Raw genomic sequence first — 19574 nt, forward strand, 5'->3', positions numbered from 1 at the left:
GATCTCCTAGTTCGGGTATGAATTCTCATTCGAGAAGTAAGTGAATTGCATTACCTGCAATTGCGGTCAGTCTCGCTACAAAAATCCAAGAATTTCTAGGGGCACTAGCACAAGCAAAAATGGTAGAAAAGTCTACTGTTTGAAAGAGAGTAAAACAACCCGAAATCCCAAGAGCCCGACAGGGTCCCCCCACTGACTTGGCTCGGGCCTAAGCGAAAGTGAAGTGGTGGGCCTACCCATCCCAACCAGGCCCCTTCTTACCCAGCCCTACCTACCCTACTCAACAAGGACCTTTCTTTTTTTAGTAAAAGGTTGCTTGTTTCCACTCATTGAAGATTCTATCTACAAAAGAAGCGAATTTTCAAGTGGATGAGATCGGTCGAGCATGTTGCTCAGCAAAAAGAATTGCAAAGATTCTGGTGGCACCATGGACTAGCACAATTCACGTGACCTGAAAAAAACGTGTGGCCCAATATTCAAAACCTTAATATCAAAATTTATGTATTTTCTCTCTCCTCCTGCAACTCAGCAACTTCTCTCTCCACATGCATCTCAGAGCTTACAATAATGAAGGTCGATCTAATCAATTTGAATATCTATTTAAATCGTGCAATTGAAGAAGAATTATATAATCATGGCAATAACTATGAAGGTAATATTTTAATGCTAATAACTACGATGAATTAAAGTATGAACTATACTGATTACTGAATTTTATTTTCTAGAAAATTTAGAGAATCATCCAAACTTATATGTCATAGAATATGATACTAGATCTCAGCAAGTCATAGTTGCAGATCATTCATGTGAAGAAGGTATGATATAATTCCTTTAATAAGTATATAGTACCCTTCCTATGCAATTTAAATTCACATTGCTTAAATGATTTAATATATTACACCCAGTGTCATCATTACTTAAGTTATAACAATAAAAGAGTAATTACAACGTAAAAGAGAGTAACTATAATAATTACTTAAATTTAATAAGCAAATCGTACTTGTAGATCATTACAGTTATTATTTTAATTATATAGTTACTCTAATATGTTTATAGTAACCTTTCTATAAATAGTTTATTTTACGGATTTTTCATGAAATGCCCTTGAGGTTTGCCTTAATGCACCAAATACCCCTAAACTTTACAGAATGCACCAAACGCCCCTGACGTATGCAATAATATCTCAAAATACCCTTTTGTCAGATGGTTGTTAACTCTCCGTTAGTCAGTTAATTAGTTAAAACATATTGCACCAAATACCCGTGAGGTTTGATATAATGCATGAAATACCCCTGTTTTATAATTTAATATTTTTTTAACAAAACTAGATGTTGGATTTGAATAATATAGTTGTTGCAATCCCTGATTTCCCTTACATATACCCCATACCACCCTGAACCCTTCCCCCCTTGCACAACAGCAACATCAGCCACCACGCAGCCCTATACCCCCATCCCCCAACTGCACAAACAATCTGCCCCCATCCCCCACCTGCACAAACAGTCCATTATATTTATGTTCCTCTCCAAACCTTCATCCCCACACAAAAGATCACCGGTAAAATGCAAGGCTTAGAGTTGGGTTTGAGTGACATTGATAGGGAGGTATGGCGGACTGTGTGGAACATCGGAGGCCCTCCTAAACTGGGACATTTTATGTGGCAAGCGTGCAAGGGTAGTATGGCGGTGAAGGAGGAGCTTTATAGACGTTACATTACTTCTAATGAGCTATGTGGTGGTCGTGGTATAAATGTAGAGTCTATCAATCATGTACTTTTTTTATTGTAATGTGGCGAATGAAGTTTGGAGTAGTAGTACTTCGCTAATATAATTGCAGAGTCTCCTAATTCATCTTTCTCATCAAAATTACTGTGGTTTCCAAGCAAGTTGGACAAATCGGAGCTACGTATGTTACTTGCAATAGCATGGTCTATATGGTTTTGTCGAAATAAGTATGTCCACGATAATGTAACTCTCAATGGGGCGTTCATAGCTTCTGGTTTCTCCAAGCTTGTGGTGGATTATTATACGTATGCAAGCAAGGTTTATGCCAAGACGAACCCGTGTAACTACCTGTCAGCATGTTCTTGGTCCTGCCCACCTAATGGAGTTGTGAAAATCAATATTGACGCCCACATTGAAGGCTCATACATTGGGCTTGGGGCTGCAGCAAGAGGGAGTGATGGGCAGCTATTGTGTGTGGCTACGAGGAGGATTGGTGCGGGGTGGGATGTGGAAGTAGTTGAGGCTGTTGTTGTACGGTATGGGCTATAACTTGCGAACAGGTGGGGGTATGATAAGGTGTGGATGGAAGACGATGCTTTGAATGTGTCGAAGAACGTTGATGAGGGTAATAGCGGCTTCTCACCTAAATGGTTGATATACGATGATATAAGCAGTTTGTCAAAATCTTTTGATGTTTTTATTATGTCTCATGTGAAAAGAGCAGGTAATACGGTAGCCCAACTCGTGGCAAGGAGGGATACTTATGATAGTACGAAAATTATTTGTATGAACTCGTTCCCCCAAAGTATTATTACTTTGGTGGACCTTGATTTGATATAATATGTCTGCTTAACTTTTCCCTCAAAAAAAAAAAAAAAACTAATGAGCTACTTTAATTTACAAGGAATGAATGTTACAAGAAAGTAATGTAGAATTGTAAGATTTAAGGTGGTTCACTCTTCAATGAGCTACATCCACCACGCGGGGGGGGGGGGGGGGGGGGGGTTGGAGCTTGTATTACTCTTCAATGGAGAAAGGATTACAAAGAGGAATTGTCAAAGGTGAAGAAGAGAGAATTCTATGTATGCTTAGATCTAGGGTTTCAACCTCACTTATGTTTCTCTCTCTTAATTCTGACAATCTCATTACATTTGGTATATATAGTGTTAGACATCAAACCAATCTAAGGACAAGAAAAGACCACGTCGATTGAACCTTGCGGAGAAGAAAACAGTTTACCCGCAGAGTTCGGACGAACCTTTAAAGGGTTCGGCCGAACCAAGGTCATGTTCGGCCGAACTTACCCAAAGTTCGGGCGAACCTCCAAAATCTCAAAGTTCCTGATTCTCTTCAGGTTCGGTCGAACCATCTAAGAGCAGGGGCGGATCCAGGATTTATAATTTGGGGGTCCAAAAATTACCAGATCTTTGTTACAAAAAAAAATTCGTAACAATTCGTTCCTAATGTTAACTATACAGAGTACCTTGTATAACCTTTGTTTTGAAATAATATAGATATCTTACCTTTTTATGCTAGTCAATGTAAATTTTAGACAATAATATCTACTTTTATATTCGTAAAATTTTAAAAGGTTTATATTCTGAAAGTACATATCGATACAAATCAAATACGACCTCACACGACTATATTTTTCATTACCCATGAATCACAAAATGATAGTCAAAATGAAATTTTTGAATAGCTTCAAAACTCAAAGCGTCCTCTGTTATTTTGAAACAGAGGGAATACAAATTAGCATATAAAAAATTATAAAGTTGTCCTCGTAATTGACTTGGGAAAGAGGTCTCGCGCAGTAACTTTGAGGCTAGTTGGTAATCTGGTATGCAGCCACGGTGTTTGGATATTGGACGCCGACGTTTAAATTGAAAGAGAGAAATGACCTTAATACGAAATTGTATTTTTTGGGGGATAGAAATACGAAATTAATTGTTACCTTAATACGAGTAGTGTTTAGTGAGTACCTTTTTGTATTTTTAATTCACGAGCTGTTGATTGGCATTATAAAAATTACTCCATAAAAAAAGAAGGTGATCATAGCACTCATAGGCTATACTATAGCTGCTATAGCATATAGGGCCATAGTATACAGCTAGTAGCTATATAACTGTTGCAATCTGAAAATGTGCAGACCTTCTCTAATGTTGCCTTTGTTTCTTTTTATATTTTAATATAATGAGGTCCCCAAGTTTCAACATTCCTTTCTCTTCCTTCCACCTGTTATGAGGTTCTTAATTTTATTTCAAAAAAATGGGGGTCCAACGGGACCCTATGAAGTATATATACGTCCGCCCCTGTTTAAGAGTTCGGCCAAACTTCCAGCAGGTTCGGCCGAACTTACCCAAAGTTCGGGCGAACCTCCAAAATCTCAAAGTTATTAACTCTCTTCAGGTTCGGCCGAACTATCTAAGAGTTCGGCCGAACGTCCAGCAGGCTCGGCCAAACTTGCTGCATGACAATTTCTCGTAAAATAGTCATAACTCCCTTATTTCTCATCCAAAATGAGCTTATGACCAGGCGTTGGAAAACTATTGAGCCAAGCTTTCACCTCCAACTTGAATCAACTCAATCTAATGAGTAGATCATGAGATATGTCCATTTGAAGTCAGACCTTTCACTATAACACCCTAACATCCTTCAAGGAAGATTCAAGGCACACATAAATCCGACCATATCATGATTCGAGATCCTGAACCCGACTCGACCTTTTTGATGCGCGTATTGTTTTGAGCTATGGGCGTGTTCGGCGGTAGCGTTTGAGGTAGCGGGTAGCGTTTTGACCTAGTCAAGACGCTACTTGTAAAATTTGTAAGTGTTTGGTAAAGTAGCGATTTAGGTAGCGGTTAACGGTTAAGGTAGCGGTTGGGTAGCTTTTGTCAAACGTTAAAATTAGTAGCGGTTAAGGTAGCGGGTAGCGTTTGACAAATTTATAATAAAGTTTTAAATATTATTCTTGCTTTTATTTTTATTTTTATAATATCAACCGCTACTTTTACCGAACACTCATATTAGTTACCGCTACTTCGACAGTTAACTGTTACCCGCTACTATTCACCGCTACTCGCTACTTTAACCGTTACCCGCTACTTAACCGCTAACCGCTACCCGCTACTGCTAATTTTGCCGAACATGGCCTATGTCGTGTTTTATGTAACGGTTGCATAACATTCGCACTTTAATCTCTCTTCGGTTACGATTTGTCTTTTGCTTAAAGCGTTATTTGGGGTTGATGTTCAATACAGAGAAAATTCCTCCATAGTTCTTGGAATGATTACAAAATCGAAAAACCCCATGGGGTATTGAATTTGTTCGTGTCACTTAGCTTGACAAACTGGGAAAATTAGAAATTCGGAGTCCATTCATTAGCAATTCAGCAGCCGAGGTATTGTATCTCTCCACCTGTTCTTCTGTTAATGTCTGGTTTCTTTTTTCCTTAATCTTGTGGATTTGAACACTGTCTGGGTAACTTTTGCTGACTCCTAAGTTTGTTGATCCACCGTTTAATGCTTCTAAATTGGAAATTGAAAATTGGAAATTGAAAATTTTCTACAATTAATTGATCTATGGGTGGAAGGAAGAAGGAACTATACTGTTATGGGTGACTAGAAATGTTTGGTAACCTAAGGTTCTTGTTGTTATTATACGAAGTATTTAGTATTTACAATACTTGCCAAATTGGAATATCAGATGTACATTTAAACAATTTACATAGGTATAGGTACGAGTGCTGAGGCTTGATTAATGAAGCATCATTTTCTCAATTTGATGATTGAGATATGATTCGAAATACTAAAAATGGCTATTGTTGAATTTGGCACAGGTTGTGATGTTGGTGAGTTTGAAATATACGAAGGCGCCCTACTATATCAACAAAAGGGAATAAATCATAAAAATACCAAACGTTTTGACAATGGCATTGTCCTGCTGCTAATTTACTCTAGTTATAGTACTTAGGTTATATGTTTACTGAGATGTTGCAGTTTCTTTACAAGAGGAGTGGTGCTACTGCTTTCATTTCGAGATGCAGAAGCTTCAGTAGCGGAGTAGCTTGTGAGAATGGTAGCTCATCATTTGCTGTTATGAGCTTTGGGGATGGCAGCCAGGGAGCTTTGGGCTTGCCAGCCTCCCTGATTGGTGTCGGGGCTGATGCTTATGAACCAACTGTAGTACCTGGGCTCCCGGATGATGTTGTCAGTGTTAGCGCTGGTCACTACCATTCTCTTGCCGTGAGTGCTAAAGGGGAGTTGTGGGCTTGGGGTAGAAATGACGAGGGTCAGCTTGGTAGAGGTCTACTCGAACCCAGGTTTATAACCCTTTCTCTTCCCTATGTACTACATATATATTTTCAGATGCATCCATGTTCAAATATTGTGCTTCAATTTTTTTAAATAGCGGTTAGGCAGAATCCAACAATCGCTGTCATGAAAGATTTCTGTTAAGCAGTTTACCATCTGCTGGACAGCTTAGTTATTCTTGTCTCACTCTGCCTTTTCTGTTCAAGTTCATTTTGAATGGATTGTTTTAATTTTGTTGTTTAATTTGTGATACATTGGTTCCTTTGCTGCGTCTTGCTTAACCATCTTGTTTATACCTGCATGTTCTGGCATAAATATTTTTGATGCACTTGGTTGATTGAGATTGACAGTATCTGTAAAATTGGACAGACATAGGAGATCCATTTATATTGGAATAAAAGTTTAATACTATTGCACCTAATCACCAACAGCCTAGATGCATAGTTTTACTCACGTACTAAGATAGCCGTGTTATGTGTGCATCTGTATTGGTTGACCTTTTTCAGTGAGCAACTGAGCAAGGGTATGAGGCTAACACTGATGTGTAGTGAGCAAGGGTATGAGGCAAATTGTTGAGTTAGGAAACAGGTGAATAAAGTTAGGCACCTAGAATAGCAGCAAGTAGATAGCTAGAAATTACTTCTCAAATAGCAGTTTCTCTGACAGCTGCCCTGGTTCTAGTAAAATGGGGTTTTTTTAGAAATCAGTTGCAACCTAATTTCCAGCTTTCCAAACACTTTTTTCTTTCTACTTTCTTTCTCAACAATCTTCAGTTCCTTGATAGAATTGGAGATTACATGATTTCATTTTCGGTTCTTGACTTTTTGTGTATCTGTTTTAGGCTTTCAGCTGCTTCTCAGGTTAGCATAGCTGGAGATTCTTAATCTTTCGATTTTAGTTCCTCTTGTCAGTTACAGATTTAGATTAAGACCACAGGAACTTGTTCATTTTCTTTTTGCCTTTGATATATTGTTCATTAAATTATGTTTTTTTTTACTTCAAATGTTTTTGTGTCTTGCTCATCTTCTTTGGTGGGTAGAGTAGGGTTAGAGCATGCGTACAACTTAAAGGGTTGAATGAATTGATTTTGACAAGATGGAAAATAATTGACTCTTTTCAGTTTTCTAGATCATCATGGGGAGTTTATCCATAGTCAGCACTTAATTCTCTAGAGTCTAGACTACCAACATTCGTTTAATGTCTACATTATGAGCTGATGTTTGCTTAATTTGATTAATGTATGTCCCCTCAGCCAAACATTTTTCGGATAAATTGTTTGAAGGACTGGCCTTATGGTGTATTAGTTCTTGTTGGTTTACTTCACTTGATCAAGGTAGTGCCTAAAATCTAGCACATTTAGGATGAAGAACGTAGTTGGGAAGGCAGGTCACAATGTAATGTAATTCAGATGTGATCCTCACATTTGGCGGTTGAAACAAAGTGATTTCAATTGCTATGTATATATATGACGATTAAGAATATGAGAGAAACCTTACATCGTCATTTTTTTTCTGACGCTGTTCCTTGAAAAAAAAAGGGAAGACCGTGGTGGTTTGGCGCTAATGTGCAACCTAATCACAATTATAGGCTTCTCGAGTGCTGTAGGTCTACCGGTTGCAGTTGGGGTTCTTGTGGATGATGCCTGACATGCCTCCAAATCTGGTACTAAACTACTAATGACTCTGATATTGAGGTTCTTAACAAGTTTTGGTTGCTGCTTTTAAAATGACCTAGGTACGTACCAGCTTGTATTCAATTCAACATGAAAACTCAACATTTTTTAGCAAAATGATTATTAGAACACCCGCAACTGTACAGTGTGAGGATTAGACTGTTCTGCAATGTAAATGTAGTATTTTGGCAAGGTGGCTTGGGAGGGTTGTTGATGATGGGAAAGTGCTGTAAAATAATGTAATCAAGATAAAATGTGGTGTTGAGAGGTAAAAAACGGAGTCTTTGTCTAAAGAAATGCGTTGAGAAAGGGCAGGTAAACTGGAAGAAGAAGATTGCATCGGCTCATGGAGTAATAGTTTAGAAGCCCATCTTGTTGGGTTTTTAGTTTTCCATGTTGTTGTGGGTTTTGAGGTGGAGTGGGTGTTCATGAGTAATAGTTTAGAAACCCATCTTGTTGGGTTTTTAGTTTTCCATGTTGTTGTGGGTTTTGAAGTGGAGTGGACGTGATGGTGCTGTTTTGGTTTGATATGTAGAGTGGGAATCTGCAAAGAATAAGAAAGAGGAATGGAAGTAGAGGGAATATTCTCCATAGTGCAGTTATGAGGAATTAAAGGGGGTAGGCAACATATTGGGCGTATTGGGATTTTAGTTTTCCATGTTGTTGTGGGTTTTGAGGTGGAGTGGGTGTTAGGTGCTGTTTTGGTTTGATATGTAGAGTGGGAATCTGCAAAGAATAAGAAAGAGGAATGGAAGTAGAGGGAATATTCTCCACAGTGCAGTTATGAGGAATTAAAGGGGGTAGGCAACATATTGGGCGTATTGGGTTTTTAGTTTTCCACGTTGTTGTGGGTTTTGAGGTGGAGTGGGTGTTAGGTGCTGTTTTGGTTTGATATGTAGAGTGGGAATCTGCAAAGAATAAGAAAGAGGAATGGAAGTAAAGGGAATATTCTCCATAGTGCAGTTATGAGGAATTAAAGGGGGTAGGCAACATATTAGGCGTATTGGGAAATGTTGAGAGATGCATTTTTACTTGAAAGAGCACCAACCTCTAGAAAGTTGGCTAGGTTGTAATTGGTGGTTTCCAGTCATTCTACCTTAATTATCAATACAATCATATTTTACTAGTTTCCTCTTAACATGAGTAGATTTAATTATTAGTTCTTCTTAAGCTTCTTCTTCATTCCCTAAAATCTTCTGTTCTAGTGAGAGAATAGCTAATGATCATCTTGATTCTAGCAGAATCCATCTCTAATATTCTAAATAACGCTTCTACCTAAATTTGCCTCTTTTAAGGATGCTACAATATTTGGAATAGTTACAAGAGGCGCTGACATGTATTCTTCCTCGACTTCTTAATTATTGGAGAGAAGATTCAGTTTTAAGTTTTCAGGATGGAGGTTGAACCTAAGCAGAGGAGTGAGGAGGAAATATTAGTGAAGCCTTCTAAAAAACAATGCCCATGCTGGTAGAGGTCAACTGTCAAAGAGACAAGACGTCATCAGAACATACTATAAAAAAAGAAAAAAAAAAATTAAATTTCAGCAGTTCGCTATGGCCTATGGTTATGTCACGAGTGAGAAGAATCAGTAGCCTCCATTTTCTGTGGCTCGGCATCCATCTCTTTGCTAATCCATCTCCAACGATTAGTTTGGTTAATCCTTGTGAGGCTAAAGATGTGTTTGTTGTTTCGAAAAGAGGATATATTCTGGAATATGAAGACTCTGATTGCTGAAGTGTGCAGTTCCAATTTGCAATTTTGGTGCTTCATGTGGAAGAAAATTAACTAGTGTGTTTTCATTGTTGAGGGCAGAAATATCTGATGTATGACCATGCTTTTAAAGTGTCCTTAGCGTTCCTCTAATACATTCTTTGCAGAGAAATAAGAAAAAGTATACTAGTATAGTATCTACATCACAGAATCGTCTTTTAACTTTTTAAGTCAGGACTTGTTCTTTCCTTAGTCTGAGGTGTGTGGTTTAAAGTTGTAGAATGCAAGTAATGAAAAAGTCAATGTTTTTTGGGTACTATAAGTTAAGTTACGGAATACGTCAAAAAGGGGTTTTTGAGTGTTATCAGTAACCAAAATTCTCTGTCCTTGGTAAACACTTTTCTTCTCCGTGGTTCTTTCAACTGAAGTCATTCAACCTTTTTCTCATTCTTGCTTCTTACTTTTTTTTGGTGATTTCTTGTTCTTCTCTCTTTGGTCATAGTTTTAGAAGTCCCCAACTCTCCATTGGCAATGCAAAGGAGAGCCTAAATGCTGCAAAAGTAAAACATAAGAAATGTAGGATGAAAAAGACATCAATGTAACTTTATGTCTTGAACCAAAGTCAAGTGTGGAAATATCCCTTGCTCCATCAGTTAGTCAAGACTAATTGGTGTGCTAAACATTAAACCAGCCCCCACAGCATCCTAACCTCCTAAGCAAGGGGTGCCACCTCTTAAAGGGCCCAAAGTTTGAAAAAATCAGTCTCATCCTTCTAAATAATAAATCAAACCTCTGCCACTTCACCTTTTTCCTTATTTTTCTAATTTCAAGCTCTCTAAATTTGTCAAAATAATACCATGGCAACGGGAAAGAAATTCAACAAGTTAAATAGCAGCGTATATCACCAATTCTTCAATTCTCATCTCTTTTTCCTGGTTGTTTATTATTGACCTTAGAGTGGCTGCTCTTTTCTCCATAAACGACAACTCCTTTAGCCTCCAGCCTTCCATTGCGAACTATACAGAGGTAACTGTTAAAATTCACACTTACTATATATAGCTATGCTATTAATTGAATGATTGATATACAAAATAATTGTAACCCATTAGTTAAATAGATAATGAGTTACTATATAATGTAACATTATGTTTTGTAAATATAGATAAAATAACAAAAACACATTTTCTTATATCATTATTATTCCTTGTTTAATCATTTCCCACAATAAAACCATCAGGTGGTATCAAGAGCTATCTTGATCTTTCGGGCCACTTTTTTGTTAGCCTAAAAAAATACAAAAAAAGAAAGAAAATTACTAATAATAATAATTTGAAGCATGGCTTCATCTAGTTCAGCAATTCCTTCTGCACCACTTAATTACGATTTTTGGTGCATCAAAATGAAGGCTTTGTTGACTGCTCTAGACTTATGGGAAATAGTTGAACAAGGATATATTCTTCCTCAACCATTAACTGGACAAACAATTAACTACTGAACAACAAAGTTTAGTAAAAGAGAAAACCACGAAGAATGCAAAAGCAAATGCATATCTTCATTCTTCTATTGGAGAGACGATTTTTCCACGAATCATAAACACTACTTCGGCAAAGGAGTTGTGGGATACTCTCCAAGAAGATTTTCATGGCTCGGAAAAGGTAAGAGCTATTAAACTAGAAAATTTTCGAAGAGACTTTGAGAACTTAAAAATGAAGCAATCTGAATCAATGAAGGATTACACATCTAGAATCATAGATCTAGTAAACCAAATGAAAATCTATGGTGATGATATTTCCGATAAAAGGATTGTTAACAAAGTTCTTTGTACTCTTGATAGTAAATTCAATTTTAATGTAACTGCTATAGAAGAGTCCAAAGATCTCGATAAATTGTCTCCTCAAGTGTTACTTGGGTCTTTACAAGCACATGAACAAAAGATCTCCGGTAGAAATGAAGGTTCATCGGAGGGTGCTTTTCAGGCAAAGAATAAACAAAGATCACAAAACTTCAAAACTTATAAGAATTAGTCAATGTCCAAAGTGAAAGTTGGTACAGGAAGAAAAGGAAAATTTTCACCTTGTGGAATATGCAATAAAACAAACCACATGGAAAAAAATTGCTGGAATAAAGACAAAATACCGTGTAATATTTGCAAAAAGTCTGGCCATGAACAAAAAAGATTGTTGGTTTAAAGACCAGCAGGCCAAAGCAAATGTTTCTGAAAGTGGAATATTTGAAGATCAACTATTTGTTGCATGTCAATCCTCAATAGGAACCAACAAAGACGTGTGGCTAATTGATAGTGGTTGCACAAATCACATGGCAAACAATGAATGCATGTTCATTGACATTAATACTTACATGTACACTCCTGTTAGAATGGGTGATGACTCCATTATAGAGGCAAAAGGCAAAGGAACAATTGCGGTACAAACAAAGAAGGGAGCACGTTATATTAAAAATGTCTTGTTTGTTCCTAATCTTGCTTCAAATTTGTTGAGTATTCCCCAGATGATGCAAAATAGATACTCCATTAATTTTGAGGGGAATTCATGCAACATCTATGATCAACAAGGGAAAGACAAATGAAAAATAAGAGTTCTCCTCTTTTATGGAAAAACCCAAAAGAAGAGGTAAATAGAATGGAACTTGCTGACTCTTGGTTATGGCACAAAAGGCTAGGCCACTATAACTTTCATGCTTTACAACTTCTTCATAGAAAGAATATGCTTAGAGATCTGCCACTCATGACCTTAGAAAAACAGGTTTGTGAAGGATGTCAGCGGGGGAAGATGCATAGAGAATCATTCCCACATAATCAAGCATGGTGGGCAAACGAGAAACTTGAGTTGGTACATACCGATGTATGTGGTCCTACGAGGACACCCACTGACGAGAACAACAAATATTTCATCCTATTTATAGATGATTTCACAAAGATGCAATGGGTATATTTTCTCAAAGAACGTTCTGAAGTACCAACTATTTTCAAGAAATTTAAAGCCATGGTTGAAAATTAAAGTGCATGTAGAATGAAAAAAATTCGATTCGATAGAGGTAAGGAATACACATCAAATGTGTTTGATAACTTTTGTGACGATGAAGGCATTACACATCAGCTTACGGTTGGGTACACACCACAACAAAATGGTGTACCTGAATGAAGAATGGAACAGTTATGGAAATGGCACGATGTATGCTTTTTGAGAAGAAAATGCCAAAAAGATTTTGGGCGGAGGCTGTATTAACAGTCGTATATCTGCTGAATAGATGTCCAACTAAGGCAGTGAGGGATAAAACACCATGTGAAGTGTGGACAGGCGAGAAACCTACTGCAAAACACCTTAGGGTATTTGGCTCTTTATGCTACATACAGTTCCTGCAGAAAAGAGACACAAATTACAAGAGAAGGCAAAACGTGGCATCTTTCTAGGATAATGCTCGCAATCCAAAGGTTATCGTCTTTTAAATTGAAGACACGAAAATTGGCGATCAGTAGAGACGTGGAAGTGGATGAGAACTCCTACTGGAACTGGGATGAAGAAAAAGTGGAAGGGCAACCTGCAATAACTGGGAATGTTTTCGAGAACAATGAAACACAAGGGCAAAATAACAATAATGAAATTCCACGGGATATGTCACCACCGAATTCTCCTAGAACACCACATGGATCTCCTAGAACTCCAAATAATGGCGAATCTTCTCCGGATTCTGTAAAATTGTAAATGCTACAGGACCAAGAGGTAAACGACTTGTAGCTGACTATAAAGATAATGCATCAGCTCAAGTCACCAAAGTTCAATTTGAATCATGTTATCTTGTTGTTTATGAACCTAACAACTATATTGAAGCTTCAAAACATCAAGAGTGGAGAAATGCGATGAAGGAGGAGCTAAAAATGATTGAGAAAAATCATACTTGGGATCTCATAGAGAGACCAAAACATAAAGATGTAGTTGAGTCAAGTGGGTCTATAGAACCAAACATAGCAAGGCTCGTTGTAAAAGGATACTCTCAACAATATGGTACTGATTACACCGAGACATTTTCTCCTGTCGCGAGACATGATACAATAAGAATCTTAATTGCCTTAGCTGCTCAACATAAATGGAATATTTTCCAGATGGATGTAAAGTTCGCATTCTTAAATGGCTATCTCCAAGAAGAGATATATGTCGAACAACCAGAAGGGTTCGTTATTGAAGGAAAAGAAAATCAAGTTTATAAGCTTAAAAAAACGCTATACGGGTTGAAACAAGCTCCACGAGCTTGGTACAGCAGAATTGATGAATACTTGCTGAAGTTTGGATTTGAAAGAAGTCCAAGTGAACCCACTTTGTAGGTAAAGCATACAACATCAGATTTGATGATTTTATCCCTATATGTTGATGATTTAATCATTAGGGGAAATAATGAAGCAATGATTGCAGACTTCAAGAAGCATATGAAACAAGAATTTTAAATGACAGATCTAGGCTTAATGAACTTCTTTCTTGGTTTAGAAGTAAAGCAAACAAATGAAGGCATCTTTATAACACAGAGAAAGTATGCAGAAGCTATCCTAAAGAAATTAAAGATGGATAAGTGCAAAGTTATGTCGACACCACTAGCTATAAATGAAAAACTTTCTAAAGAAGATGGAGCTGAAAAGACTAATCCTAGCATTTACAGGGGTATCGTTGGATGCTTGTTATATCTCACAGCTTCAAGACCTGATCTAAAAACCCCAGTCAACTTCACTATTCCACTGCAAAGAGAGTTTTAAGGCACTAAAGAATTGGGTATCTGGTACAAACCAACTAAAAGTTCGGAATTAGTTGGGTACTCTGATAGTGATTGGGGTGGATCTATTGATGATATGAAAAGTACATCAAGTTATGCATTTACTCTAGGAAGTGGAATATTCTCATGGCAATCACAAAAACAAGATAATGTTGCTCAATCAACAGCTGAAGCGGAGTACATAGCTGCGTGTGCAGTTGTGAATCAAGCCAATTTGGTTAAAGAAAGTGCTCAAACACATGGGGAAAGAACAATGTACTCCGACAAAATTACTCTGTGACAACATGTAAGCAATTGGTATTGCAAGGAAGCCTGTATGTCACAAAAGAACTAAACACTTCAAAATCAAGTATCACTTTGTGAGAGAGTCCCGAAGAGAAGGTGAAATAAATTTAACAAGCAAATACCTCTTTACATATTGAAAGTAACTAGAGTAACCATTATTAATTTGTAAGATTACTTAGATATTGAAATACCTCTTTACACTTTGTATAATTTATGAATCCACTAATTGAGTGGTAATATGTGTGTTATTTTATAAACTTACCATGGTCTAATTTATTTATTCTTAATTGTTAACAGATTGTCATATAGTTGTATTTTGGGTTTTGGAATTGTGGAAATTTGGGATATCGCCAATAACAAATGTTCAATTTGAATTTTACGATTCTACTTCTTCATTGTTCTTTGATTTGCTACTTAGTATTTGATTTAGTTTTAGATCTTGCCTGGACAAAAATAAATTCGGTGGTGAAAGATGAAAAAAGGAGAAAACCAATTGAAGAGCTAATAAAATCAGAACAAGGAGCTTTTGATAAATTTGTTTTTAGGAAGGTAGATACTCATGAAATTTTGGATCACTCAAATGAAGTGAAAAATTGGATCATGGAATGAAAATGATGAAGTTAATGATTCAAGAATTCCTATTGATGTGTCAATTGCGTTTAATATTAATAATCTTGGTGTTGATGTCATACTTGATGATGGACAAGAAACTCCTCATCTTGATATTTATGATCCAAGAAATTGGGAGAACTTGATAACAAATGGAAAGATATTCTAGTAATTTTCTAGTATGCCCTTTGTCAACTAGAATGTCCTTCAATTAGGTATCAAGATCCTCCTGATTCTTGGATCATAAATATAGAAATGTGGAATTTCTTATTCATCATCAACACCAAGATTATCAATATTCTATGCATTTGACACATCATTAGGAACACTTGAATCGTTAACTTCATCACTTTACGTTTTCATGATCTAACTTTTCATTTGACTAATCCAAATGTTCATTGCCATTGCTATCTTAATTTTCATTTGACGTGTCCAAATTTTCATGTTCTTAAAACAAATTTATCAAGAGATCCTTGTTGTGATTTTATTGGTTCTTTTGTTAGATCTTTTCCCGTTTCACACCACGAGATAATTTTTTTAGGCAACATCTTAATATAAACGAAATACTCAAATAATAAATCAAAGAACCATTACACCTAGAAGATGTAAATTGGAGAACTAGAATCATATAATTCGAATTGAACATTTGCTATTGGTGTAATCACAAATTTCGACAATTCCGAAATCCAAAGTTCATTTTGACAATCAACATAAACAAATTAGAAGATGACAAAATTAATAACCAACATACAGTTAGTGAATTAATCAACTATACGAAAAATAAATAGGTATTTATCATCTATAATAATGTGACAAATTAATAAGTCGTGAGAAAAGAAAAGAGGAAGCCTAGGAAGGAAGAACGGAAGGGTTACCTCGGAGAAAAGAGCAGCTAACAACAATATTCACCACCATGATAAAGGTGAAGTGGCAGAGATTTGATTTATTATTGGACATTTGAAAACATGGAATCTGGCAAATTTGGGAACCGAAAAAGTTGAAGAGGCTGTAAAATAATGATTTTCGCCTTGACAACACCTTGTGAGAAGAAAGTAAAGAATGCATTTGACTTTTAGTTTTCCCAATTCCCCGCAATGTATTGCAGTAGCGGAGAAGCAACTCAAGCAACAGGCTGCAAGCCCAATTATAGGGCTTCTTTTCTAAAATATAAAACATTGGGCCTCCGGGCCTAGGCGGTTGCACCCCCGCCCCCCACTTAGCCTCATGATCGGGCCTGCATTTAACCTGGTATCGACTTCAGAAATTTTAAGAAATAGATAAGCTTTGTATTGTCTTTATCAGGCTTATTTTAACTTATGTGGTAGCCATCTCATATAAGCCACTTGCGTCATTGCTTGAGAAGGATGCTAAATGTAATTACTCTATGCTCAAATACCGCCTTTAGGTTGTGCATTAATTTCTCAATCTTGCCACATCCATAGTTTTTAATAAGGATTACAATTTCAAGCTTGATTTTTGGAATTTCTTAATCCGCCCCTATCGTAGTAATATTGCTACTTTCTCTGCAGACATTTATGGAATGAACCAAAGCTAGTGAAAGGATTAGCCAATATGAAAGTTCAATCTGCATTTGCATCCGGTGTAATTTCTGCTGCTATTGGTGATGATGGCTCTCTATGGACATGGGGAAGGTCCAAGCGTGGGCAGCTTGGACATGGGAAAGGAATAACAGATGCTCTTATGCCATCCAAAGTGGAAGCACTCACTGGAGAAGATATAACCAAGGTGGTCACTATCTAATGCCTTTAAGGTAGAATTATAGTTTATCAACTGCTAGTCTTTTCAGCTATTTTTTTCCTTTAAAAAAAATACTTTTCACTATACGGAGTATATTCTATTCTGCTTTGTAATCCCTACCGCTGATGCTTTTCTTATTATTGTCAATTTGTACCACATTCCATTCCTCCTGAGGATTTCCCCTGATTTTAGCATACTATTTCAGGTGTCACTTGGTTGGGGACATGTGCTTGCACAAACAGTTGATAGAAAGTTATTTGGCTGGGGCTATTCAGCTGATGGAAGACTGGGACGGTTGGGAGAGAAAGTCAAAGCCTCACCATTAGATTCAAAAGCAGAATTACCTGGAACACATGAGATGACACGCTCTGAAGCGTTAGATATTGCTGAGAAACATGTCTTGGAAAGTATGGAGAAAGAAAAAGACATGCCAATTGTGTGGGAACCACATTTAATAGAAGAACTTCATTCCGTTCCCGTGACTGATATCTCTTGTGGTCTTGATCACTCCTTAGTCATTTGCGGTAAGTCATAGATTTATCTCATTTCTACTATTTTTGGTGATTACTGCTTCAGAATTTGCCTAAGGGTATATCATATAAATTCCAACAGGGGATAGCACAATGCTAAGTGGGGGCAGTAACATCTATGGTCAATTGGGGAGAGAAAACCAAGGCCTAGGGTTTTTTCCAGTTGACATGAGCTTTCGTCCGCTGTCAGTTGCTTGTGGGCTGGGACATTCCCTTGCAATCTGTGCAACGGGGGAAGGCAATGATATCAGAAAAGCCTTATTTTCATGGGGATGGAACGGGAGTTCACAGCTTGGAAGGCCAGGCCTTGGCCTTGAGAGCAAACCATTGGTGGTGGAAAGTTTAGCTCCTGTAGCTGTTTCCTGTGGGCGTGTGCATTCAGTTGCTGTCACTGACGACGGACAATTATGGGTTTGGGGTTGTGGTAAAAATGGGAGACTTGGCTTAGGCAGCTCATTTGATGAATCGGAACCAACTTTAGTTGAGATTGAGGATTACAAAGTTGTCCAAGCTGTAGCAGGGTTTGATCACACACTGCTTTTGGTTGCTGAATAATCATAGAGCTAATTTGCAGGTTTTGGCATTTTGTTTTTGTTCGTCAACATTCAACAACTACTATTCTAATTTGCTTCTCCAAGTAACTATTCTTATTTGTTGGAGTTAGCAAGATCAACCGAGCCACACTTTTCTTAATTGGTACTACTACCCCCTTACGTGCTTATATTGGAGCCAATAGATACAAATATACAATGATACAATCATTAATACCTATGGAGTGCTACGCATATATCTTGAAGGTTTTACTCAACTGAAACTTGAGGGTTCTTTTCATTTATACTCCATTGTAGAAGCTTTAACTCTGTTTTTTTTGTTGTTGTTGTTGTCAATGAGAACAGGTTTCTGTAATAAAAATCATTAGAATTAGGGTTGTCAACTTGTTACTGACTTGGTGACCGGTATTTTCCGCTTTCTAGTGGAATGAAATTTGTTTACGTCAACACAAAATTACAACACCAAATCGCTTCTTGATTTTCCCCTAATATGATACGAAACTGTTGCTTGATTTTTCTACGACATAAAATCATAGTACATTAGTGCTACAACGAGGTGTTTTCTAGAAATTTAGTTAAACAGACTCTAAATTCTTATTTATAAAAAAAGAAAAAAAAAGGCGTCGTTTTTTATCCTATATGACATTAACGTTTGAGGTTGATTAGGAGGAATGTCAGTGGGGCGGGTTTTATGGGAGACCCGGCCCGCATATGTCCCAAGTAGGCGGAGATGGAGAAAAGTTTGGCGGGTGATGGAGCATGGTTAGGTATAACAATCATACCCGTCATGGATTATGAGGCGGGTGTGGATTTTGTGTTGGACCCGTCCCATCCCCTCCCGCCCCGCATGATACTCGTCATCCTACCCGACTATCACTTTCTACGTGAATTGAAAAATTTAAAGAAAATAAAAGATTAAACATTTTTTTTATGCATTTGGATTTGTTTTTAGTATGTGATAATATGAACTAGATTTTACGTGCGATGTACGGTTTCTATAAAATTGTTACGTTAAAATAAAACTCCTAAATATATCAACTACTCCCTCCATTTTTTTTGATCTTCCTGTTTCTATAAATGTCGTTCCTATTTGATCTTCCTGTTTCTATTTTGGGACATGACTTTTTACCATAAATTTCTCCACCATCCCTTATTTAATTCATTCACATTTCCCTATTCACCCACCCAACCCCACTTTTTTGATTTTTTATTACTTTCATAAAAATATCTCCTCTCTCCTTCATTTCTTTTTTACTTTCTTCATTTATTTATTATTTTCTCTTACACCCAATCATTACTCTTACACCCAATCATTAAAAGATTTCAGTTTCTTAATTTCCACCCAAAACTCCAAACAGGAAGATCAAAAAGAAACAGATACTATATTTTAAATATTAGATTAAATTAATTTTCTTTATTATGTATTGAATTTCATTTTAGATTTTTTTTTTTAAATTATTATAGTGTTTGGTTTTGGATGAAATTGTATATAAGAAATATTAATAATTATGTAATAAAAATATTTACGTGGCACCTAATTATTTATCTATGTGGCATTCGACTTTTTAATTCAAAAATAATTTTGAAGTCTTATTTTCATTGGCTGAAACCATTAGATTTCCTACGTGGCGCTCTAATATTGG

The 19574-nt window shown here is 36.8% G+C and overlaps 1 protein-coding gene across 1 annotated transcript; it reads left to right on the forward strand.

The window, feature by feature from the left end:
- Positions 1 to 4912: 4912 nt before the first annotated feature.
- Positions 4913 to 18215, forward strand: LOC110805803 (ultraviolet-B receptor UVR8). The gene is made up of 5 exons (XM_022011420.2): positions 4913 to 5124; positions 5563 to 6045; positions 16622 to 16838; positions 17056 to 17374; positions 17463 to 18215. The coding sequence occupies exons 2-5, from the start codon at positions 5702 to 5704 to the stop codon at positions 17933 to 17935; spliced, it is 1353 nt and encodes a 450-aa protein (XP_021867112.1). The 5' UTR covers positions 4913 to 5124; positions 5563 to 5701; the 3' UTR covers positions 17936 to 18215.
- The last annotated feature ends 1359 nt before the right edge of the window (positions 18216 to 19574 follow it).

The sequence above is a fragment of the Spinacia oleracea genome, chromosome 3 (assembly GCF_020520425.1).
Source record: "Spinacia oleracea cultivar Varoflay chromosome 3, BTI_SOV_V1, whole genome shotgun sequence".
In the NCBI taxonomy this organism is placed as follows: domain Eukaryota; kingdom Viridiplantae; phylum Streptophyta; class Magnoliopsida; order Caryophyllales; family Amaranthaceae; genus Spinacia; species Spinacia oleracea.